Here is a 27203-nt window from a genome sequence, read left to right as displayed (position 1 = left end):
TACAAGCAGCCGCTCGAACATGAAATCCAAATTTTCTCACCTCATGCCTAACTGTCATACTACTTGCAATAGATCCTGATGCAGTTTGGAATACTTGTGTGATGGTCTGGACATGTGTCTGCCTATTACACATCACAACACTCTTCAACTGTCAGCAGTCTCTGTCAGTCAACAGACGAGGTCGGGCTGCACGCTTTTGTGCTGTAAATGTCCCTTCACATTTCCATTTTACTATCACACCGGAACAGTGGACCTAGGGGTGTTTAGGAGTGTGGAAATCTCGCATACAGACATGTCGTTCTAGACAGACAGTCTACAAGACCATCAAGAACATCGAATTCGCTACAACAGCTGGAGACAAGAAGAATCGTATTTCAGTCAAGTCTGTCGCTGCTCAAGCCTTGCTGGATGGCCCTGCTGTTTTCTGCAGTTGCAGACTTAATTTTAGTTTAGATATAAATGATTCATTTGGTCATGGTAACGGATGGTTTACTGTAGCCATAGTTTGTGGGGGTACAGGAGTACCAAATGTTCCAGGACTCGAAAGTTTTATGGACAGATACATTATTGCTTTTCGCACATACCATATCGCTGAACTGGCTAATAAGGACTTTGGTAAATCAGCATATATGTCACCTTCTTCATTGTCTTTGTATACACGTAATAGGAAGAGCGAAGTGTTCCAAAGGATTGGAAAAGGGCACAGGTCACCCCCGTTTTCAAGAAGGGACGTCGAACAGATCTGCAGAACTATAGACTTATATCTCTAACGTCGATCAGTTGTAGAATTTTAGAACACGTATTATGTTCGAGTAAAATGTCTTTTCTGGAGACTAGAAATCTACTTTGCAGGAATCAGCATGGGTTTCGAAAAAGACGGTCGTGTGAAACCCAGCTCGCTATTCGTCCACGAGACTCAAGAGGGCCTTAGACACGGGTTCACAGGTAGATGCCGTGTGTTTCTTCACTTCCACAAGGCGTTTGACACAGTTCCCCACAGTTGTTTAATGAACAAAGTAAGAGCAAACAGACTATCAGATCAATTGTGTGATTGGATTGAGGAGTTCCTAGATAACAGAACGCAGCATGTTATTCTCAATGGAGAGAGTGATTTCAGGTGTGCCGCAGGGGAGTGTCATAGGACCGTTGCTATTCACAATATACATAAATGACCTGGTGGATGACATCGGAAGTTCACTGAGGTTTTTTGCAGATGATGCTGTGGTGTATCGAGAGGTTGCAACAATGGGAAATTGTACTGAAATGCAGGAGGATCTGCAGCGAATTGACGCATGGTGCACGGAACGGCAAGTGAAACTCAATGTAGACAAGTGTAATGTGATGCAAATACATAGAAAGATAGGTCCCTTATCATTTAGCTACAAAATAGCAGGTCAGCAACTGGAAGCAGTTAATTCCGTAAATTATCTGGGAGTACGCATTAGGAGTGATTTAAAATGGAATAATCATATGGAGTTGATCGTCGGTAGGGCGGATACCAGACTGAGATTCATTGGAAGAATCCTAAGGAAATTCAATCCGAAAACAAAGGAAGTAGGTTACAATACGCTTGTTCGCCCACTGCTTGAATACTGCTCAGCAGTGTGGGATCCGCACCAGATGGGGTTGATAGAGGAAATGGAGAAGATCCAACGGAGAGCAGCGCGCTTCGTTACAGGATCATTTAGTAATCGTGAAAGCGTTACGGAGATGATAGATAAACTCTAGTGGAAGACTCTGCAGGGGAGACGCTCAGTAGCTCGGTACGGGCTTTTGTTAAAGCTCCGAGAACATACCTTCACCGAAGAGTCAAGCAGTATATTGCTCCCTCCTACGTATATCTCGCGAAGAGACCACGAGGATAAAATCAGAGAGATTAGAGCCCACACAGAAGCATACCGACAATCCTTCTTTCCACATACAATACGAGACTGGAATAGAAGGGAGAACCGATAGAGGTACTCAGGGTACCCTCCGCCACACACCGTCAGGTGGCTTGCGGAGTATGGATGTAGATGTGACACCCAATCACCTTACCAAATTCGAAGTCCATGAGATCCGCGGAATGCCCCATTCTGATCTCGCCACATATTCACCAAAATTTCAGCTGTAACTGTCCCAACTGCTGCGATAATTCTTTTCTCTAAATGATTGACGTGTGTGATCCTTTCACTGTACACAACATTTTTTTTATGTGGGAAAAAAAAGCCCAGGGGGTTAATTCTGGGCTTTGTAGTGGCCAAGGTATTGGGCCAGACCTGCATATCCACCTTCCTGGAAAACGACTGCCAAGAGCCACACACCTACACACATGCTTACTGTAATGAAGTGGGGCGCCATCTTATTGGAAAAATACAAGCGCCTTTCTGCCTCAATATCATCCATTTGGGGAAAGACGTACTCTGTCAACGTGTCACAGTAAATGTCCCCATTTATTCTTTTTCTACAAAAATGAAATGACTAATCACAGGATCTTCTATCAAACAAAACCACACATTAACTTTGGAAGAGTCACGTGGTTCACCACCATACTGATGTCTAAAATTACATTGCACTGTTATAACCGACTCAGTTTTCACAAGCCAAATAACACATTGCACTTTCTTTTGCAGAGTACAAATTGTTGCTGAGTCGCTCTGCATTGCACTGCACACACACCTGGACTGAACAGAGGGAAAAACAGCACTGGTTCTGTCTCAAGGTCAAGCAGACCTGCCAAACTTGGACAGTTGATGAATCAAACACCACGAACTAGTATAGGGTATGTCACTTTGTACAGATTCTAGGACACATTAAAACTAGGGAGTTCTTTTTCAAACATAACATATAGCGATTTTTGACATACCCTGGCTTGATAAAAATAACAACACTTCTGGGCTACAAAATGCAATAATTCATGCTTTAAACAGGATACATCAATGATATCACATCTACTTAAATCTTAGGCCAATGATTTGTAGATGAACATAACAATCAAGAAGAAATCCATGTTACACAACAGTATGTGTGGTGAATATTGGTTTGGAGAATGTGTAACAGGACTTCCTTGATTATTTACACAGATATGCGATATTTGAAAAAGGCTTTACACAATAAAAATTGTGTAATGCAACACAGGCAAGAAGTAATACAATGCACACTGCCAATCACATGCTACTTCGACTTTAAAGTCATAGTAGTGGCTTTTTTAGTTTCCTTCAAAAAATGTTTTGTCATAACAGGAATCAAACTCCCTGGTCTTCAAAATAGAAAGACTCCACAGATTCCTTGGACATGGATGACCTGAACTCTGTTCTATTTTTCTTAACAAGGCTGAAAACACATTAATATTCTGCATTGCTATGGGGTATGTTGAGAATAAAGAATAGAGAGCAATACTATAGAAATTCAGTTATCCTTAAGAGGTCCATTGGCTCCACCAATTCTTGATATTTGTGCTCAACTGGAATCACTGGCAGCATCTTGATTTGCAGCCAAAGTTTCATCTGCCTGAAGAGCTGTAAACTGCCTCTGAAACTCATTCACCACCTCATCTGTAGTTTCATTCTCTTCCATGCATATCATGATAGGAAACTTTTCATAAAAAAACTAATGGTAGAAAACAGTGCATCTTCAATTTTGTCCAACCTAGCAACTTGAGCATGCTTTAACACATCATCCTAGAGTGGAGACTTGTACAAAAGTAGTTTCTCACTGATGGAAAGAAAATGGATTTATCTCTATTCTGGAGACCATTAAATATGTTTGAAGTCTGAATGCCAATAACTAACTCATCATCACTACTTTGATTTTGAATCAAGTTGTACTCAACTTCAAGCAATGAGGAGCATTTGACTATTTTGGGCTTAACAAACTTGGTAAACAACTGCTGCGGCAAATCAATTAGAAGGTCTAATAAAAAGAGAACTTCAATATTGAGGACAGGAACATAACAATTCTTCCTCATGTGTTGTAGCAGAAGTCTTACTTTTTAGAAAGGGTTTGTTGCATCGGGAAGAATATGCTATTCTTTTAGAGGCATGTGTAGTAACAGAATCAAGAATTCTCTTCTTCTGATATTCTTTGGATCCACTTTATTCAACTCTAGGCATTCTCAAAGATGTTAAGCATGTGGAAATGTCTTGGGTGCATAATATTACTTGCTCCTTGAAGAAAGAAGCAGATGCCACTGGCCCAGTAGTCCATCCAACCATCTACCAAAAGATAGCCACCTAGTACACACATGCTTCAGAATTTTCTTTGCCCCTTTGTTGTGAAAGTTCTTGAAAATGGCTACAAAGCCGAAATCATGATTTTGTTGTAATGAATGAACAATTAACAGTCAAATAGTGGAATTTTCTTTCAAAACATTTTGTACGATTGTGGTCCCCCATGATGGAAAGAGGTTTCAAACAAGTCCACAGAAATATGACTGTGTAGTGCAGAAGAAAAACTACAGATATTCAAGGCAGGAAAGGTGCACTTGTTACAAAAATTGAGCTTTGCATGTTTCGAGGATGCTCAATCCAATTTACAGGACATGCATGATAGTGCTTTATGCACATCAAATTGTATGCGACATATATTACAGTAATTTCAAGGGAAGCAGTGGATGGTTGTATAACTTCAAGCAATGCTACAGAATTGGAAGACATAAGATAAAGAAATTTGCAAAGAAGTGTCAACTTGATGATGCACAGCAAAATGGAATCGGCTTACAAATTTGCAGAAGAGAGAAATTTATCCCATTGTTCAGTAAGGAAATTGTTTCCAATTCTGACCAGTTGGGATCTGAAAAAAAAGTGCATATGATGGGAACCCAGGAAATTAGAGGTCAAAGAGAGTTGTATCAAGATCATCAATGGCTTAACATATTCATATACAATTATGCTGACTGTTAATCTGAATGGTAAATTTGCTGCAAAATTATTTATTGTGTTGTGAGAAGTTGCAGGTTCTCTGGCCCTTCCTTTGATTGTGCAGAGATGTGCCTACCATGACTTGAGTTTGTGAGGGCTGATTTTGATTGCTGTATCGTATCACATTTACATAAATAGCTTAATTGTTAATCACAAGTAATTGATACCAAACATGGCTGAATCTAAAAAGATATGTAGACAGTGCACTGTGGATTATTTGAAGTATGGCTTCATTTGATTATTGTTGGACAAATGATTATGTATGTTATGACATTTTGTCCGAGTTGTGAATATTTTTGACATCAGCTGCATTAGGTATGGAAATCATACCTATTTGTGACGCATAAAATTTGTCCTAGGCCAGGACTCGAACCAGGATTTCCCGCTTATCACAAGTGGCCACCTTAACCATCTCAGCTATTTGTGCACACTTCCAGAACCAATCCATACCTCCATATGCCACAGTGCCCATGTACCCACTGCTTACAGCTTACCTAGATTCCTGCACCAGGGTGTTCAATGTCATTATTATTGTCATTTTGCCCATCTAGGTTGTTATATTTATTATTACACTGTCTGTTCCTTCAGATACGCATCCGTGAGGTAAGCAAGAAATTTGAGTCCAAGTCCCAGCCTGACAAAAATTTTCATATGTCATCATTAAGCACGACTTCCATGCTCAGTATAGCTGATGTCAAAAATATTTGCAACTGCGACAAAATTTCTTAATATTACTACAGCTGCAAATCGTCACTAACGCCTGTTTCTGTGGGAAACTCAGCCAGACAAGTACTAAAGATGTTAAAAAAGTTCAAGATACTCTTGAAAGTAAAATGAAAAATGTTAGTGTATTTCTCAAAATATTGGGGGATTGAAGAATAAAATTGATGAGCTTCTGCTTTGTTTAGAAGACATAGAAACTGAGAATGTAATAGATGTACTATGCATGTCTGAGCATCACATTGTCACTGATACGCAAAAGGTTAGCATCAATGGGTACAAATTAGCTGCACATGTAAGTAGAGATAATATGATGAGAAGAGGAGTTGCCATATATGTCAAAATTTGCTTCCACAGCGCAAAACATTTAGAAACTAAAAAAATTTGTGTAGAGCAACATATGGAAGCGTGTGCCACTGAACTAAAACTAAATGATGGCACTTTCATAATTGTAACAGTGTATAGGTCCCCCTCAGGGAATTTCCAGCTATATCTAGAAAACTTGGATGCTTTGTTGTGCTATCTGTCAGACAGGGGGAAGTAAATTATCATTTGTGGGGATTTCAATGTTGATTCCCTGAAAGGGTGTGATAGGAAGAATGACCTTGTAGTATTACTCAGTTCTTTCAATTTGAGCTCCGTCATTGATTTTCCTACTCGAATAACAAAGAACAGCAGGACATTGATAGATAACTTTTTTATAGACCAAGATAAGTTTAAGGACATAAATGCTTATCCTGTTGAGAATGGTCTTTCAGATCATGGTGCACAGCTAGTTACAGTACATGGCTTAGCTCCATGCAGTATATCAAATCAGAATTTTAAAGCAGTGCGTTCAATTAACAATATAAATACTGCAAACTTTAGGGAAAGACTAAAGGAGCTAGACTGGGATAAAGTGTATATGGAACCCGATGCAAACTTGAAATATAACTTATTTCATGATACATTTTTAAGGGTACTTGAAAATTGTTTTCCCAAGAAAACAGTGAAACATAATTCCAAGAAAACATATAAAAAACCTTGGCTAACTAAAGCAATAAGAATATCTTGCAACCGTAAAAGAGAACTGTATCTAACAGCAAGAGGGAGTACTGACCCCGAAATTGTTCAATATTATAAAAACTATTGTGCGGTACTAAGAAAAGTTATTAAAAAGTCCAGAAGCATGTGTATCATGTCTGAGATCAGTAACTCTGATTAATAAAATTAAAGCAATTTGGAATGTTATTGAAAGGGAAACAGGGCAACCAAGAGCACAGGAAGACTTTAGTGCCATAAAACTGAATGACAAGTGTACTAACAAACAATCTGAAATTGGAAATATTTTCAATAATCATTTTTTAAATGTTGTGGAGAAAGTAGGATCTAGATCTTCACTAGAAGAGGCAAAGCTTCTAATAGAAGAGGCCATACCTGTGCAGTTTGAAACAACTGTATTTCCACGAACCTCTCCCTCTGAAATCAGTAAAATAATAAACTCACTGGAAAGTAAAAGCTCTTACGGAATTGATGGCATTTCCAGCAAGATACTTAAAGCTTGTTCCCCACAGATAAGTAGGATTCTCAGCCACGTATGTAATACCTCTTTGGAGCAGGGTGTTTTCCCCGATAGACTGAAATATGCCATTGTAAAACCATTGCATAAAAATGGGGATACGTCGGATGTCAACAACTATCGCCCAATCTCCCTTCTGACAGCTCTATCAAAAATTTTTTAGAAAGTAATGTATTCAAGAGTAGCCTTCCATATATGTAAAAATAAAGTACTAACAAAATGTCAGTTTGGTTTTCAGAAAGGCTTTTCAACAGAAAATGCTATATAAGCTTTCACTGATCAAATATTAAATGCTCTGAATAACCGGACATCACCCATTGGTATTTTTTGTGATCTCTCAAAGGCCTTTGACTGTGTAAATTATGGAATTCTTTTAGATAAGCTAAATCATTATGGTTTGAGGGGGGCAGTGCACAAATGGTTTAATTCATACTTAACTGGAAGAATGCAGAAAGTTGAAATAAGTGGTTCATGTAATGTTAATACAACAGCTGATTCCTCAAACTGGGGGGCTATCAAGCACAGGATCCACAGGATTCGGTCTTAGGTCCTTCACTGTTCTTGATATACATTAATGACTTAACATTCCACATTGATGTAGATGCAAAGTAGTTCCAAAAACCAAGAACTAAGTGATGTAATTGTAAATGATGTTTTTCACAAAATTATTAAGTGGTTCTCAGCAAACGGACTCTCTTTAAATTTTGATAAAACACAGTATATACAGTTCCGTACAGTAAATGGCACAACTCCAGTAATAAATATAGACTTTGAACAGAAGTCTGTAGCTAAGGTAGAATTTTCAAAATTTTTAGGTGTGTCCATTGATGAGAGGTTAAACTGGAAGCAACACATTAATGGTCTGCTGAAACGTCTGAGTTCGGCTACGTATGCTACTAGGGTTATTGCAAATTTTGGTGATAAGAATCTCAGTAAATTAGCTTACTATGCCTACTTTCATTCACTGCTTTCGTATGATATCATATTCTGGGGTAGTTCATTGTTGAGTAGAAAAGTATTCATTGTTCAAAAACGTGTAATCAGAATAATTACTGGAGCCCACCCACGGTCATCTTGCAGACATCTATTTAAGGGCCTAGGGATCCTCACAGTATATATATTCACTTATGAAATTTGTTGTCAATAATCCAGCCCAGTTCAAAAGTAATAGCAGTGTGCATAGCTATAACACCAGGAGAAAGGATGATCTTCACTATGCAGGGTTAAATCTGACTTTGGCACAGAAGGGGGTAAATTACGCTGCCACTAAAGTCTGTGTCACCTACCAAACAGCATCAAAAGCCTGACAGATAGTCAATCAACATTTAAAAATAAATTAAAAGAATTTCTAGATGACAACTCCTCCTACTCATTGGCTGAATTTTTAGATATAAATTAAGGGAGGGAAAAAAAAAACTAACTTAAGCATTAGTGTCATACAATATTTTGTGTAATGTAATATCTTGTACAGACATCTTTCATTAACCTGACACGTTCCACATCATTACGAAGTGTCGTATTCATGATCTATGGAACAATTATTAATCTAATCTAATCTAGAAACACCACAGTAGGTGATTTACCAACACTAAAATATTGAAGAAACAGATGCCATGTTACAAGAAGAACTGATTAAAATATGTATTAAAAGCTTAAAAAGTACTGCTTAAAAAAGGAATATCAGCAATTCTGGCTTCAGAAAGACATACCTGTTATTTATCCTATATTATGGAATATTGCAAGAAAGTTTTTGATAGCTTTTCGATCTTCATACTTCATGGGAAGGAGTTTCTGTGTGACTACCAATCCTCTTACAAAAAGAACAAGAAACAGATTGGAATCACTGACCAAGGGGATTTAAGGTTAAAAGTAACTATACTGAGGCAAAATACTGAAAATTTGCTAAGCAACTGGCTCATCATCCTTCCCACTACAAGATTTATGTATTAATTTATCCAGATTTGCATTTTGTGCCATCTGAAGTAATAAATGTATAAAACTTAACACGTTTTTCACTCTACACTTTTACAGTTAAGCATGTCAAAGTAAGTAACACCATATCAACTGTCAAACAAGTATATAAAGTTGATGAATTTGTGAAAATTCAATATACGAACAGCATGGGGTCCACGCAAAACAGGAAAAATTGGCATGTAGTTCATGAGAGAAAAGATCTCGGAACTTCTGGTTTATTGCAGAGTAGTTAAAGATGCTCTTTCTACGTTGCATGTACTTTTCCGGGCGACAAACAACACACAACAGTATCATAGCACATTCATAAGCCATCCATCCACCAATTTCAAAAGTTTTCACAAATATGCAAAAAATGCGTATGAAATCCGAATCGTAAAAAGATGCAGTTGAAAAGACAATACATTTCATTAGAATCACGACAAACTAAAGTAAAAGTTTAGAACAACTCGTCAATAAGAATAATGCATAATACAAACTAATCGTGCTATGTTGAAATCAAATGTTTTTTGGTTACGAATAAAACCAAACTCAGATGATGGTTTTGATGATTTAGTGCAGTTTAGAGTAAACATGGTGGAAACATTTTGAAAGTACTCCTAAAATGCCAACAACATTTTTCACAGAACCCAAAAATATTTATGTTGCGAATTAAACTGTACAGTCGTCCATTATCCTAAATCCTTCTGCATTATTCTAAAGGTAGTGCATGAGCAGAAACACGGTTTAAGTTTCCAGATAAATCAATTTGAAAATATATGTTGAAGCTTGTAGTAGTGGTTCAATCTGCACAAAATTTTTATGTTAAGAAAACAATTAACTGACAGAATAGGGATTACGATGGGATCAACAGAACAGAATGTAAATGACGGGAAATATAAAACTTGGAATCTAGAGCTTGTTGTTATTGTAACTGTATTATTAGCTTCTTCATGTTTATAAAACTTTCCATGAACCAACAACACACTGCAGAAACCAACTGGAGAAAATGACGAGCAGATGACAATGTCCTCAATATTTCTAAATCATATGACGGGAAAATTTTTTCGCCTCCACGGACATGAGAATCTTTGGGCACCCCTGGTCGCACTCGTTTACTATACACCATCTCCTTTACAAATGAACCACATTTCCCAAAACCTGTCTCAATAAACTGATGTTACAATTCGCCTTTCCCACTACAGTCCTGTAAGGCTGGTCCTGTTTCACACTGCTTTGCTACATTATGCCCAGATATTTAAGGAGGACTGTATCAGTAGCCCATTCCTAATGCTGTATTCGAACATCAAAGGACTGTTTTTCCTACCCATCCATATTTACTTACATTTTCCTGCATTTGGAGCAAGCTGTCATTTACCACACCAACTAGATATTGTGTCTAAATCAATTTGCGTCCTCAGGCAGTCACTAAACAATGACACCTTCCCGTAAATTACAGCATTGCTAGCCAACAGCCACAATTGCTACTCTCCCTATCAGTCAGATCATTTACATAGAGAATAGTAACGGTCCTACCACACTTCTCTAGGGCACTCCTGATGATAGCAGACGGATATTCACCGTCGAGGACAACATGCTGTGTCTCATTACTTAAGAAGTCTTTGAGCTATTCTTTCACATGGTCGAAGTTTCAGTGAATACAAAACAATAAATACACACAAAATTAAGATAGTTTTACTTCTTTGGTCTTTTACACCTGTTTGCAATTCAAATCCCTTTAAAGCGAAACATTTGTTATGATCTGGGCTATGACAAATATCTCTCCCACCTACCACACAATAGTCTTATTTATATCATGGCACTTAATAATAATACAAGAACATAAACACTACCTCTAGAATCCCTGTTGGCATCATCAGTAGAAAGTGGTGATGCAGTATGAGCCCTCCTAACATTTGTTCCAACATTTGCTACTGGAACATTATTTGCTCCCCAGTTTTCTTTGTTTTCTTGTGCATCTCGGCGCTGAGCTTCGCGTAGCTTCTGGATCTCATTGAGATGGATTACCTGTAAAAAGGAAACTTATTAGAAAGCAATAATGCATATTACATGAAATAGATTAGTCTCTAAATATTTATAGATTTGTGCTTCACAAACCTCCAAACATTTCATTGCGGAGGAAAGTTGTGTTTTTTTTTTAATCTTTATCTTTTACAGTTATGTTCTTAGAACCCTTACAGGGGCAGGGGGGAATCCCCACATTTTCCAGTTAAAAATACACTTTTCCCCAGGTGAAAATGCACTATACACTTGCTGGAAGTACTTTTCCCATGTTAAGAGATAATATACATTCCCTCGAAGCTGTAAACTTACCAATCCTTTGAATGGCGAGGCTTTTATACACCAGCATAGAACTTCCCAGCTCTTTAAGAAACGAAACTCAGCAGAAAATATCGTATTTTGGAAAGATCTTTGATGCGCGGCAGCATTTGCTCTGCATATTTTTGTATTACATTGCAATTCTGTCAGGGAATCGTAGCTTGTGTCAAGTGATCTTGCTGTCAAAACACAGCAGATATTCGGAGCATAGGACACGTGTCAGTCAATGGCTACACGATTTCTAAGTTGCGTGAACACACAATGGTTTAAATTAATATAGCTGCAAGAAAAGTTAAGCTTTCACATATATTACCGGTCATCAAAATTTCTTTGTTGCTTTTGTTTCCCAAGGATGCAGTTAGGCAGTATCCTAAGAGCATAGCTTTAATAATAGCAGCTGAATATTTCTGAAAAGCATGAATATAAATTTCACTGCCAAACACCGAGCATTTCATGGGATACTTGATTGAATACAGGTTCCATCAAGCACTTCAATTGTTCCATAGAAAAGCCAATCACGGGGTTAAACTGCTAAAGCACTCACTTCAAACTGTATACTTTTTAGGATGATTACACTTTTTTCCGTCACTATTGCATAATTTGTAATATCTACATCTACATCTACATCCATACTCCGCAAGCCACCTGACGGTGTGTGGCGGAGGGTACCCTGAGTACCTCTATCGGTTCTCCCTTCTATTCCAGTCTCGTATTGTATGTGGAAAGAAGGATTGTCGGTATGCTTCCGTGTGGGCTCCAATCTCTCTGATTTTATCCTCATGGTCTCTTCGCGAGATATACGTAGGAGGGAGCAATATACTGCTTGACTCTTCGGTGAAGGTATGTTCTCGAAACTTTAACAAAAGCCCGTACCGAGCTACTGAGCGTCTCTCCTGCAGAGTCTTCCACTGGAGTTTATCTATCATCTCCGTAACGCTTTCGCAATTACTAAATGATCCTGTAACGAAGCGCGCTGCTCTCCGTTGGATCTTCTCTATCTCTTCTATCAAGCCTACCTGGTGCGGATCCCACACTGCTGAGCAGTATTCAAGCATTGGGCGAACAAGCGTACTGTAACCTACTTCCTTTGTTGTCGGATTGCATTTCCTTAAGATTCTTCCAATGAATCTCAGTCTGGCATCTGCTTTACCGACGATCAACTTTATATGATCATTCCATTTTAAATCACTCCTAATGAGTACTCCCAGATAATTTATGGAAGTAACTACTTCCAGTTGCTGACCTGCTATTTTGTAGCTAAATGATAAGGGACCTATCTTTCTATGTATTCGCATCACATTACACTTGTCTACATTGAGATTCAATTGCCATTCCGTGCACCATGCGTCAATTCGCTGCAGATCCTCCTGCATTTCAGTACAATTTTCCATTGTTGCAACCTCTCGATACACCACAGCATCATCTGCAAAAAGCCTCAGTGAACTTCCGATGTCATCCACCAGGTCATTTATGTAAATTGTGAATAGCAACGGTCCTATGACACTCCCCTGCAGCACACCTGAAATCACTCTTACTTCGGAAGACTTCTCTCCATTGAGAATGACATGCTGCGTTCTGTTATCTAGGAACTCCTCAATCCAATCACACAATTTATCTGATAGTCCGTATGCTCTTACTTTGTTCATTAAACGACTGTGGGGAACTGTGTCAAACGCCTTGCGGAAGTCAAGAAACACGGCATCTACCTGTGAACCCGTGTCTAAGGCCCTCTGAGTCTCGTGGACGAATAGCGAGAGCTGGGTTTCACACGACCGTCTTTTTCGAAACCCATGCTGATTCCTACAGAGTAGATTTCTAGTCTCCAGAAAAGACATTATACTCGAACATAATACGTGTTCCAACTGAAATAAATATGAAAAATTAATCTTGAAACCTTGTCTTTTTCACTGTTTTTAGCCTTTAAGTCTCTCTTCTTCTTCTTTAGTGTTCAACCCTGAGGTTGGTTTGCAGCAGAGCGCCATTCCTCTCTTCTGTCTGCTTTCCTCTTCATTTCCACATATGTGTTACATCCAACGTCATTCATGATCTGTTGCATGTATGATATCCTTGGTCGCCCCCGCCGATTCCTTCCCTCTATAACTCCTTCTGCTATTGTTCCAATGATATTGTTGTGTCGTAGGATGTGCCCTACAAGTTTGTCTCTTCTTGTTTGGATGTGCCTCCACAGAGATCTGGTTTCCTGTACTCTTCTAAGCACCTCTTCATTTGTTACTTTGTCTGTCCAGCTGATCTTCATCATCCTTCTATAGCACCACATCTCCAGGGCCTCTAGCCGTCTTCTCTCTGCTCTTCCAACTGTCCAAGTTTCACATCCATATAGGGCCACACTCCAAACGAAACCTTTCATGATGCGTTTCCTTATTTTCAGACTGATGTTGTTGCTGTTGAGTAAGTTCCTTCTCCGATTAAATGCAATTTTGGCCTTTTGTATTCTGGTCGCAATTTCTTTCCGGCTTCTACCATCCCTTGTGATTTTGCTTCCCAGGTAAGTAAATTCCTGTATCACTTCCAGCTCCTCTCTTCCAATTCTAATTCTCGGAGGTTCATATTCTGCTCCTGTACTGCATACCATCACTTTAGTCTTTTTCTTGTTTATTCTCATTCCATACTGATTGTATAGAATTTTTTCCGTTGTTCTGAGAACTTCCTCTAGATCTTCTTCTGTCTCCGTGACTATAGCAATATCATCTGCATAACGTACCATGTCTATCTTCTGCCCATTAATTTTGATCCCCACCTCAGTAGTTTCTCGAACTTGGTCTATAGCTTCCTGGATGTAAGCATTGAATATAAGAGGAGAGAGAGCACATCCTTGTCTTACCCCTTTTCTAATATTTGCTTGTTGTTCCTGGTGACAGTTCCTAATCACTGCCACCTCATTCTTATAGAAACTGAGTATCACGCGGATGTCTTTGTACTTTATTCCAATTTTCCTCAGCACTCTGAACATCTCTTGCCAGATAACGTTATCAAATGCCTTTTCCATGTCTATAAAGGCAATATAAGTTGGTTTATTTTTCTGTAATTGCTTTTCGATAATGAGTCTTAGTGCCAGAATCGCCTCTCTTGTTCCCAATCCCCTTCTGAAACCAAACTGATCTTCACTCAGCATATCCTCCACCTTCTCTTCAATTCTCTTCAGAACTATTTTTATGAGAATTTTTGATGCATGTGATATTAGGCTAAGAGTTCGGTGCTGTTCACATTTTGTAGCTGCTGCCTTCTTTGGTATAGGAACAATGATACATTTCTGGAAGTCTGTCGGTATCTCTCCTGTGTTATAGATGGACCTAATAAGTTTAAGCAGCATCATTTTCATGCCGTCACCAGCATTCTTTATTAGTTCTGCAGGGATGTCATCAATACCCGTTGCTTTGTTGTCCTGTAGTTCTTTTAGAGCTCTGTCAAATTCTTCTTGCAGAATGTCATCTCCCTTGTCATCTTCGTCTACTTCCTCTTCTCTTCCTATTACTTCCTCCGAAAGAGGTGTTCCAGCATACAACTCCTCTATTTATTCTTTCCATCTCTTCAGCATGTCTTCACCAAACAGCATTTTCCCCTCTTTATTTTCTATTGTGCCTGAGAGTACTGTTTTACGTTTGTTAAAAAAAATTGATTTGCTGTTCTGTAGGCTAAATCAGTTCTTCCGTTTTGCATATTTTCTTCTACTTTCCTGCACATTTCTCCAAGAAAATTTTCTTTTGCTTTCGTAGCTTCTCTATTAACTAAATTCCTTAGTCTTCTGTATTCAGCTTTTCCTTGTTCCTCAGTTGCATTTTTGTATAATCTTCTGTTTTCTATAAGCTCAATAATATCTGCTGTAATCCGTTTCCTCTTGTTTTTGGGTTCAGTTCTTCCAACTATCTTTTCTGCTGCTTTGTATATACCAGATTTAATCTGATTCCAGTCTTCATTTACTCCACCATGTTGAAAATTTTTAATTAGGTTGTCTGTTTCATGAGCATAGTGCTTTGCCAGTCCCTCAGTTTTCAGTTTTTCTAGTTCCCATTTAAGTTTTACTGGCTTCTTCTTCAAACGTTTGAATCTCAGTGAACTTTTCATCATGACCAGGTTATGATCACTGCCTATGTCTGCAGATGGATAGCTCCTGCAATCTTTTATCTGGTTCCTAAAACGTGCTTTCACTAGAATGTAGTCAATCTGTTGTCTCCTCAGGTCTCCAGGGGCCTTCCATGTATATCTTCTTCATTTGTGGTGTTGGAAAAGTGTGTTTGCAACAACTAATTGGTGCTTGAGCAGAACTCGATCAGTCGATCACCTCTTTCATTTCTTCTTCCAAGTCCATATCTGCCAACAATTCCTTCCTCCGGGTCTTCACCCACAATCGCATTCCAGTCCCCCATGGCAATCAGGTTTTCATCTCCCTTAACATTTCTCATCGCATCACTTATTTCTTCGTATATTTCGTCAATGACTGCATCTTCTTCTTTGGATGTTGGCATGTATATTTGTATTATCACAGTGTCCTTTGGTTTAGTTTCAAGTTTGACTAGTATTATTCGAGAGCTATATTGCACATATCCCTTGACACGTGAGCCGTAGTTTTTCCTCAAAATTATTCCAACTCCTCCCATTCCCGGTCTATCTTGGTCAGTTCCGGTGTGAATGACTCTGTATTCTCCAGACCAGAAATCACCTGGTTGGGGCCATCTCATCTCCGATATGCCCAGGATATCGATTTCCAGTCGCTCCATTTCAAGTTTTACATTTTCTAGCTTGCTACACTGAAGCAGTGTTCTCACATTCCAAGTGGCTATGTTAAAATTGGGATTCATTTCCTTCACGTTGTCTATATCTTTTGCAGTCCCCACCCGGAGATCCGATTGGGGCACTATTTTATCTCCGGAAAATTTTACAGAAGATACTGACATGGTTTACTGCTGATGCTTGGGATAACCGTAGTTCTTTAATGTGGTGGTTACCCGTTGCCTTCCACATCCTATGCCGTTGACCATCAGCTGGTTCTTCCGCCTTTGGAAATGATTTCTCATTTCCAGGGCAAGAGGGTGCCCTGTCCAGCAGATGCTGGGGTGATGACTTATCCCGGTCATCCTTCGGTCCCTGTCTACGTTAGCCATCATATGAAGTGATGTTGCCCACTCTCTACCGCTTGGAGGTGTAGATCAGGAGTTTCCCCTTCATCGGGTCTAGGACCTTAATGGCATTTCCTAGTCCCCTTTAAGTAAAATTTTAAATAAATAAATAACTGGCTGATCTTTGGGCCTGAATGTTTTTTAAGTGGCTCATCCTCAAATTGTCTAATTTTTAGTGATAGTCTAATGCTCCACAATTTAAAAAATTCATTGTACAGTCTCACATGTAACGTAGTTCATCTCGTATAAAAGGAAATTTATTTTGGAAGTAACTCTTCTCAAACCACCAATCACAATATTTTTCTGTGAGCTATTAGAAATGTAAACAGTTATGATGTCATGCTCATTGATACATGCCCCTTGAGAAAAGAGGAATCAAAAGCAGTTTTTTGTTACGTAGTATTGTGTAGTGTCAGCAGATGCTTGTGTATGCACTGTTTTGTTGTTGTAAATAACGCATTTTCTTTGCAACTAAAATTTTATTTTGGTGTTATACTCTCATTTGCCTTTTATTGCTGCAATAGTGGGCTAAAGTAAAGTACAGTGCTATAGTATCAGTTCTTATCAAAGTTACAAAAATTTAACTAAAAACTAAAACAATGAAAAACTCCAACATTCTAAAAAAAATTCAGGTTTTTCTCAGATCTCTCCCAGTTGAAAAAATTTCCAGGTCTTCCCAGGATTTCTTGGTTGTCCTGGGGCATACAGACTAATCAGCACAAATTTAACTCTCCCTCTGGTCTAACACAGATGTTGGAATTCTTTATACATAACTAAAATACATTCGTGGAATCTGTTAAATTTCTTAGTAGCATTTTTGCACTGTGGGGCCGAAACAAATTTCATAAATCTTTTAGAGCGAATCCTACTATAAATTGGTCAAAACATACTACTTCCTAATAAAAGCAGCACTTCCAATATAAAATGTTTTTGATTTGTGTGTTCAGAACAAAAATAGCACATGCGTCTGACTGTTGAACACTCTTGATTTTATACATATATCTGATGTTTCAAAAAAGGAACAACAACAACAACAACAACAACAACAACAACCAAAGTAAATGTTTCACCCTTTCAGCCCTATATGAATTCCAAAAAATCATGAATGGCTGTAGTTTACTTTTCATGCAGCTTTCCAGTGCTGGGTGCTTCTGGCACATACTATTCCAATGTACTTACAAAAAAAGTATGTTACCTGCTTTAGCAATGTGTTATATTCTTTGAATGAAATGTTGCCACTCTTCAACTGCTCTTCTGCCTGGGCAATAATCATGTTGATATTTAAATCAATATCAGAATCCATTCTTAACATTCTCATATCTGTATCTTCACCTGATGCAATTATAGCTCTTTGCTCTTCTGAAATAAAGATTAAAATTGCTATAAAAATATATGCTATGAATCATATGCACATTGCAAATTTTCAATAAAACTTACACTGTGCAGACAATACAGGATACCCTACTTTACTGAGTTGTGCAGTCAACACTTGGGGAAAATTTCCACTTACAAAAAGAATTGAACACCAGCTTATGAATGTATCCACCTTTCACTTCATTATTTGTCTAGCTCCACATCTCTCTATATTACAGTTTCTGCTTAACTGCAACATTTATTTATTTCATTTCTAAAAACTGCAGAAAATCTCACTTTAACAACACACTGTACTACTTATATATTGTATTACTATTATTTTCAGATTTTGAAAATGTTGGAATAAGATATTTTGAAGATAATAAAATGCTTACCTTGAAGTTTGCGATACAGTAAAGGTCTTCCCAGTCTATCATAAGGCCGTTCAAATAAATTCATCTGCGCAGCTTGCCTGTCAGTGGGGTTGTGACTCTGTGATGGCACTGGAGTTGCTGGTGATTTATAAGCATCTGGATGTGCTTCTTTTAATTGTGCCCAACCAGCTACACCATGCTCGTAGCCTTTTCCTGTAGCAGCTGCTGGTGCGGAAGGGGAAGTTGGTGACTGAGGCGGAGCACCTGTAGAGGCTGGTGGTGATGGCGATGAACGAGAAATGGCAGCTGGGGGCGGTGGCGAAGGCGCTAAAGGTGCTACAGCAATGGGTGCCAGAGTCCGGAGATCGACATCTTCACTTCCAAACAACTCCTCACTCCCAAACAATCTGTGCAACAATAATTTGGCTCTATTCATGCTTCCGTTCTCTACAATAAATGTGGCACATCAGTTTGACAACATCTATTTCCAACATGAAAACTTTGTCTCTCATTACAGGGGGAGAAATACTATGTATTCAAACAAGCTGTAGTTATCTCTCAAGTGAGTGGTTAATGGTGTGTTTCCTGGTGTTCAGCTAAGCTATTGTTTCGCCATTTTACACACAATATTTTGATAACCGACTCAATCTTCTTTAGGTGCTGCAAGTTGTGCTGTTATTTATACTCACACTCTGGACTCCAACCAGATTGCAGCAAGTAAATATAACAGCAGTCCACAGGTCATGGTCTTACGGTAGCATTCTCACTTCTCGCGCACAGGGTCCTGGCTTCAACTCCCGGCGGGGTCAGGGATTTGCTCTGCCTCGAGATGACTGGGTGTTGTGCCTCCATCATCACTGACTCGCAAGTCGAAGTGACGTCAACTAAAAAGGACTTGCAATACGGCAACCAAACTCCCCCGAATGGGGCCTCCCGGCCAACATTGCCATACGATTCATTTCATTTCATTTCAGTATAACAGCACAACTCGTGGCAACTGAATGAGACAACTAGGTCAGTCGTCGAGATACTGTGCATCAAATGAGAACAAAAGCTTGCCTGAACACCTGGAAGCATACCATTAAACAAGTTGTTAATATTATCTCTTCATATAAACAGCTGCTGACAGAAACATATATTATTGTGAAAACATAAATCAGACTACACACTGTTCAGGAACAATTTATGGGCACTCTGAAGCAAATTTTACCCATTTTTGTACTGCTTCCCTCTCACTCTCCTTTAATTCATCAAAAGTTACTTTGTTCCATGTATTTCAGAACATAAAATTCTCATTACATTTACACATCTGTCTAATATCTGCACATTAAACTGGCACTATCGTAGTCCCTCATATCACAATGTCCACTGTTCTGACATTATACACATTACATTTTCTTATTACATGAAACAAGTACGAGAAACGATACGTTTCTTTTCCTTGTATATTTCAGGTGACACACACACCTTTATACAGAAATAATAGTCACCCTACGCACAAATAAAAGAACTGAGAGCCTAGTATGATATCCATTCAAGGCCAATGAAAAATTTTCAGCAGAAAGATTACAGTATAATACAGATAATTAAAAATACAATCAAGAGGTTGCCACAGTGGGGACCACACATATACAGCTGCAGTAGTGAGAGAAAAATATTGGTATAGAACCCTAATCTGTAAAAGTAAGAACCCAGGTGATGTCTAGTGAAGCACAAAGATTACAGCACTAAATGTATATAATGAAAAGTCTTGCTTACAGGCAGTAGAACTGAATAGCATTCAAGCAGAGAAATGAGAAGTGCTGCCTGGCAAAAAGATGAAAAGACAGAGTGCACCCCCCCCTCCACACACACACACACACACACACACACACACACACACACACACACACACACACACACGTCTACTTTCATAGGTGGCTCTGCTTCTTACGTGACAGGACTGAAGTAGAATCTACTGGATCAATGAACCAGGAAGTCTTGCACATGGGTCTTCCACAGGGATTAGATGCCTGGGGTTAGGAGTTGGTGTGGCATAGGAATGGACCAAAACAGTTTTAGGTTAGGTGGGTGGAGAAATGGCACTTTAGGAGGGGTGTGAATGATTGGGAGTAGGATGTTCCTATTTCTGGGGGCACGACAATAGTGTGTCGAAGCCCTGATGAAAGGTATGATTCAGCTGTCCAGGCTGGGACGATACAGTTTACTGAGAGTGGTACTCCTTTGCAGCTGATTCTTAGGGGGTGATGTGAGGACTAGGAGTGCAAGGGGACAGGCACAGGAAATCTGGTTTCCAGCTAGCTTTGGGCGATAGTGCCTGGCTGTGAAGCCAAGCAAAACTTACAGCATACTGGACCCTCCCCCATTACCTTCCAGGAATTCCTTGCCTCCAATTTGCCCTTACCACACTTCCCCACATCCCTTCCCAAGAACACAAACCCCTCAACAGAGGGAATAAGTCATTTTCAACCTCAAGAGAGAGATTCCCTGCAGGCAAAAGCTCTACCACTAACGTGATGCATCACAATGACTAACAAACATACGATTTCCACCAACACTTTGACTTTTCCACCAACAAGCTATGCCATATTAAACCCATCATTGAAGTCCAACATAACCTCCAATCCATACTCAAATCTTTGGGCCCATCCCAGAATCTGTCACTTGAATCCATCCCCCTCCTCACACCCCCTTCTCCTCCTGCACATACACCATACACATGCTTCTCAAAATCCATAACCTGAAGAATCTTGGACGCCATATTGTAGCGGTTACTGCACTCTCACTGAAAGAATCTCTGCTATTGCCACCAACACTCTCACTGAAAGAATCTCTGCTATTGCCACCAACACCTCCAACTGACTGTAGCCTAGCCTCGCAAACTAAGGACAAAAACCACCTCTTTTACCGACTCTCTGCCATACCCATCTCTTTACCATCTGGATCCCTACTTGTCACTGTTCATGCCACCTCCCTGGACACCAATAACCCTCATGCCTATGACCTTGCCACTATCAAACACTCTCAACAACCTTCTGACTCCCATATATCTTACCAATTACATCCTGATACACAAAACTATAAAAAAATCCATGGTGTAGTCACGGGCACTTGCATGGCACCTTCCTATGCCAACTTCATGGGCCATCTAGAGGAAATTTAATAATCCCCAAAAGCTCTTTTCTGATTCTGGGGACCAAGACACCCAATCCTCTTTCCTCTACAGCCTCAACATCGTCTCTCCTATGCACTTCACCTGGTCCTCCTCAGCCCAACGTGTCACTTTCCTGTACACTGACCTCCAACGGCTCTAGCTGTATCTCAATCCATATTAAACCCGCTGACGATCAGCAGTAACTGCATTTTCACTGCTGTCATCCATTCCACTACAAAAGTCACTCCCATTTATCCTGGCCACCCATGAATGGCATGTGTGTAAAGGAGAACTCCCTTTCCCAGTACATGGTGGCAGCTCAGGCAAAGGCACTATCCTTAAAATCTAGTCTGCAAACTGATTTCCCACAGCATAGCCTCACTTACCCCTAATTACTCCACTGTCTTAAAGAAGCAGTTGTGGAGGAGCCCCCCGCATCGCTCAACACCACAACAGACAGGCGTAACTGAACCACAACCTTCACTTGAACTTCCACTATCTACCATAATGGCTATAAATGAGGGATCTCTTATCCACGATCCTTCCCAATTTCCCTAGTGGTATTTTGCTGCTCACCTAACCTAAAGAACACACTGGTCCATCCCTATGTCATTTGCACTCCCAACCATTTGCCACAGGGGCCTAATCCCTGTGGAAGGTCCCGGTGCAAGACCTGCCACATTCACCCACCCAGCAGGTTCTATTTTAGTCCTGTCACATGCTTATCCTACCCACCAGAAGCAGGGTCACCTGAGATAGCAACCATGTCATGTACCAGCTCTGCAACAATTTGTGAAGAGCATTTTATGTGGGGCACAACACACTGCAGCCAAAAGCAGAGCTTACCACCCAGTAGTGGAACAAGCTGAGAGAACAACATGCTGAAGTTCAGTGGTTGCTTCACAACTCGCACTACCTGGATCCTGCCTCCCAGCACCAGATGAGATTTATCCCTACACCACATTCTTCACCACAGTAATCCTCCTGGCCTCAATCTCTGCTAACCAATTGCACCTACACCATCTACCTAACGTCCTGTCAACCCCTCCCAATCTACTCTTCCACATCATCATTGCCATCGTGTACCACATGAACTCATCTGCTTCAGTGTCTTCATGTAGCATTCCTATTCTGTGCATCAGCTGCTTTTCCCCACCCCAACCCCTCCTTCCACTCCCTTTCTCTTCTTCATATACTCACCTGAACCAAATCAACCTGGCTTACTCAAGTCTACTTCCCAAACTGCAGTCTCAAGATTCGTGTGTTAGGGTGGCACAATGTAAATGAGTGCACACGTGTGTGTGTGTGTGTGTGTGTGTGTGTGTGTGTGTGTGTGTGTGTGTGTGTGTGGAGAGGGGGGGGGGGGGGGGGGTGCTGTACTCTTACTCACTGAAAGATTCACAGAAACTCATTGCTTCTACTGCGCAGTCACTTGTCTCCTTTAGGATTTATCTATATAGAACATCGTATCTATTGCTCTCTTATGCATATGTGCATGTTAACAAGTGGAACTGCTAGTATTCAACTCATTGGATGCTCCAGCTTGTTGCACCTACAAAATCAATAAAATTTCATTAACTTCAAAGCATTCAAAGTGACTGACTGCTGCCTAACACTTCTGCAGCCATTGATGCAGATATCAGATGATGATATTGTTGCACACATTTCAACAACGTTACGTTTCCAGTCCTCTTGGGTTAGCAGACCTTGTGCTGATTCCATCTTTGAGACTCTGCCAGAGAAAAATGTTCACAAGTATGAAATAAGGCACACATGCAGACTGACTGATAATGTCTTCCTGTCTAATCCATCAACCAGGAATGAGCTGAGTGATTATTTTCCTAGTTGCAAGCATGTAGGGATCTGCAGACCCATTAAGCTGCTGCCAAAAACATCAAAGGATATTTCATATGGCATTTCTTCTAGGAGACCTGGTAGCACTTCTGTAACGAACTGCGAATATCTGTTATCCTCCAAGGTTTTTCGTAGAGATCAATTACTTGCTCTCCAATAATCCCACATTAAATGTTCACACACCAATACCTCTATGTTCAACCTGTCCATCAATTATTTAATGTTTCGAGGCCCAATAACATGCATATTTTTACATTCAGATTTCCATGATTTGTACAGGCTGCTTCATAGGTAAAGAAAATTCACCGAAGAAAGTATCTATTGACCTGATGTCTCATTAGAACTGAAAAGCCAATTTCCATGCATCATCTGCAATCCTTGGGATAATTTGCTGGTGAAGTGCAATATTACAAAGATGGAAGTTGCCTGGGTACAAAATATGAACAACACTAAGACTGATATTCCAGAGGCCACTCAATTTCTCGGGAGTTGAAATGTGGATTATGAGCAACGGCTGCTACAAAATTTATTTCATTCATTACATTCATTGCAAGTTGTCCCTCTATACTCTGCTTTTGTGTTCCAATGCCCTCCTATAACCATTTTTTTCCATTTTCACTGAAGTTAAGAACTTTCACATAAGACAGCAATATGTCTGACATTCCAGACAAATAAAACATTACTCCTACATACTGTAATTTCTTCAAAGTTACTTATCAGGTCACACAAAGAGAAACACGTTGAATTTGTCTTTGTGATCTGCATATAGTAACAGCAAAAATCATTACAGTTCATTTGAAAAATTTAAATTCACACCATCTCTCTATAATCAATACAGCTACAAAAAGAGACTGTGTTTTGGGTTAATGAGTATTTCCTTACACTGCATATAGGAGATAGAAGAACTGCAGTATCTTAAAAGGATTCCAAAACATTTTATGTTAATCTTCCCGAATATTTTGATAGGCCACAACAAACAATATAAAATTTTGAGGAAGTTAATTTCGTAAACTAGCAATATGCTAGATGCAGGCTTTTAATGCTCTCTAGATATCTTTAATACTCTTTTTATGCAGTTAACAAAAGGTCTCCTTTGGGCATAGGAAATATCTCCTACCTTCTACACTCCACAGGATCTCTCCTGCAAAACTTGCATGACTAACAGTTTCATATCAGCACACACTCTGCTGCAGAGTGAAAATTTCATTAGGAAACATCCTCTATGCTGTGATTCAGCCACGTCTCTGCAATATCCTTTCTTCCAGGAGTGCTAGTCTTGGAAGTTTCACTGGAGTGCTTCTCTGTGACCTTTGGAACGTAACAGATGAGGTACTGTCAGAAGTAAAATGTGAGGACACGTCATGAGTCGTGCTTGAGTGGCTCAGTTGGTAGAACACCTGCTCACAACAGGCAAAGGTACTGAGTTCATGTCTCAGTCCAGCAGTTATAATATGCCAGTAAATTTCTTTACTCTGTGGAATGTACAAAGTAATTGTGAACCAAGAGAAAGGAATCACTTTCCTACTTTATAATTCTATTTTTCCTATTACAGTAAAACCCATTTTTAAAGAATCTCCAAGCACCCAAATATTTTTTCCTTAAATAGAGGTTTTCTTCAGATAGAGGTTTTGGAAGAGCACAAGGAAGGGGTGACCCATAATCATAATACAAGCATGTTTAGATGATACAATTGGTGTTTAAGAACCAAATTAACACTATCTTGCACTACAAATGTAAGTGCAGTAAATATGTAATTATTACATGTTCCACAGAATGCACCTTTCTTTTTTTTTTATCACAAAGTCATGTTTGATCTGTCCTTCCAGCATATTCCGTAAAGTGGGATGATCTTGAACATTTTAAATTCAATTTTGTAAATCAAACAGAAACTTCAGAAGATACTGACAAACTTTTTGGAAAGTTGCAAGAGGTGTTGCTGAATATGATAAAGCAGATTATACATTTTTATCCCCCACTTCTAGTTTTTCTTTTTTCTCATTAAACAGCATGATATTTTGTATATATAGTTTTGGAAGTCACTTATTTAGAAAAAATTTTATGAGTTCTCTTTAATCACATGAAACTTTTGTACGACTGCAGCTTAATTTTGCTAATAATGGAAATGGGTGCTGAACTAGTTATGAAATAAGAAAATAATTTAAAAACAGATCTTTTCAAAACACTCTGTATGACTTTAATAAAAGAAATGAAAAAAAAAAACAGTTATCACATTTTAAAGAATTACATCTGTAAACACTCTACAGGAAAGGAAGTTGCCATGAAAGAGTGTCCACTCAAGCAGATATCACAGACATCAAGTTTAAACTCAAAATGAAGCCTTTCCCTTCTATCTACCTTAGAATCAGGTGGAATCCTACAAATGTCATCTTTCTCAAAATCTGACACATTGAGAACGTTAGGAAAAAAAAACTTCATCTGATTCCACCTTGAAATGCCATTTCTTCAGAAGTGTACTATCATAATCAGTGATAACATGTCCAGCACTAATTTACACTTTTCTTTGAAGGAAACTTCATTAAAACATGTTTTACATGGAGCTGATGTGTCAAATAATAGAGAAGGTGCAGTTCAAAGTCATCCGTTAAAAGACAAGCCTTTATATTTTATTCTTTTACGTCACCAAAGAATAAATTTAACATTTTATGCTTTCTGTAAATGTTCATTCAAGTGTTTAACCTTGCCCATAAAAACTCGTTTCAATTTCTAAAAGCAAAAATGCTTCTAATAATAGGCAAATGTTTTTGTGGTTGTGAAGGAAATTACATTTCCAGAAAATTATTTTATTTCCTGTTATACAATGTTACTTCATATCGACTGTCATATCATCTGAAAGTATCCATTATTGGCAATATTTAACGACTTTGGACTTAATTCCATATTTACACACTAGAGTACAGCATTCATTTTAAAAATATGCTGAATTTCTGTTCAATGTCGCCTCGCATTCAAAGTCAACCCTCTTTACGGTTTATAGTCAAAAGTTGTTGCCCCAGCTGGTTGATAAAAGTGATAATTAATCAATTTACATTGAAAGACTAAAATTTCTGACAATATAAATTCTTTCCACAGCAACATCGAAACTTGACGCTAGGAAATCATCACACCAATGGATTGGATTGGATTGTTTGGGGGGAGGAGACCAGACAGCAAGGTCATCTGTCTCATCAGATTAGGGAAGGACGGGGAAGGAAGCCGGCCTTGCCCTTTCAATGGAACCATCCCGGCATTTGCCTGGGGCAATTTAGGGAAATCACGGAAAACCTAAATCACGATGGCCGGACGCAGGATTGAACCGTCGTCCTCCCGAATGCGAGTCCAGTGCATTACACCAATATCCTGGAATGTTGCATTATCAGAAATATCAGTTCCACTACTCCATTCTTCTTCTGGAGCAACATCATCTTCAACAGCAACTGATTTAACAATTTAATACAGTCTGTGGTGTTACAGAATTCCAGGCAGCAACAAACATACGCAAAGGCTGTACAATGCTGAGTCTCATCACTACCTTCCTCTTTAACACAGTGTAATTTATTGTGTCCAGGTCCAGAGTCTGCAAATGATATGCACAGTTCAGAGGAAACAACATAACATTTACATTCTTCAGAGTGTATGTTCTCTTACGATGTAGGCAAACATCAGTAATAAGTACAATTTTCCTTCCCGCTGCCCATCTTTGCACATCTAAATGTTGGTAAAGATTTCCGATGTCTCCAGGGAATGCTGTTGTAATCCTCAGCACAAAGAAGCATGTCCGTGTTTTGGAAACAACTAGGAATTGACAGTGGAGGCAAATTTTAACTTCCGTAACTATTTACACATAATATCATCACCATTCTTTCCTTA

The 27203-nt window shown here is 39.2% G+C and overlaps 1 protein-coding gene across 3 annotated transcripts in view; it reads right to left on the bottom strand.

The window, feature by feature from the left end:
- The window catches only part of LOC126282102 (pre-mRNA cleavage complex 2 protein Pcf11-like), a 137074-nt gene that overhangs the window by 44438 nt on the left and 65433 nt on the right, over window positions 1–27203 (bottom strand). For 2 of the 3 annotated variants that reach the window (XM_049981562.1, XM_049981564.1), the window contains exons 8-10: window positions 18350–18735; window positions 17797–17960; window positions 10980–11154 (exon numbers count right to left, since the gene is read on the bottom strand). In XM_049981562.1, the coding sequence (XP_049837519.1) occupies window positions 10980–11154; window positions 17797–17960; window positions 18350–18735 (725 nt within the window). The remainder of the gene's footprint in view (window positions 1–10979; window positions 11155–17796; window positions 17961–18349; window positions 18736–27203) is intronic. The other variant, XM_049981563.1, reaches the window with a different exon arrangement.

This window comes from Schistocerca gregaria, chromosome 7 (assembly GCF_023897955.1).
Source record: "Schistocerca gregaria isolate iqSchGreg1 chromosome 7, iqSchGreg1.2, whole genome shotgun sequence".
Classification (NCBI taxonomy): Eukaryota; Metazoa; Arthropoda; class Insecta; order Orthoptera; family Acrididae; genus Schistocerca; species Schistocerca gregaria.
This window is presented reverse-complemented; position numbering and strand designations above follow the sequence as displayed.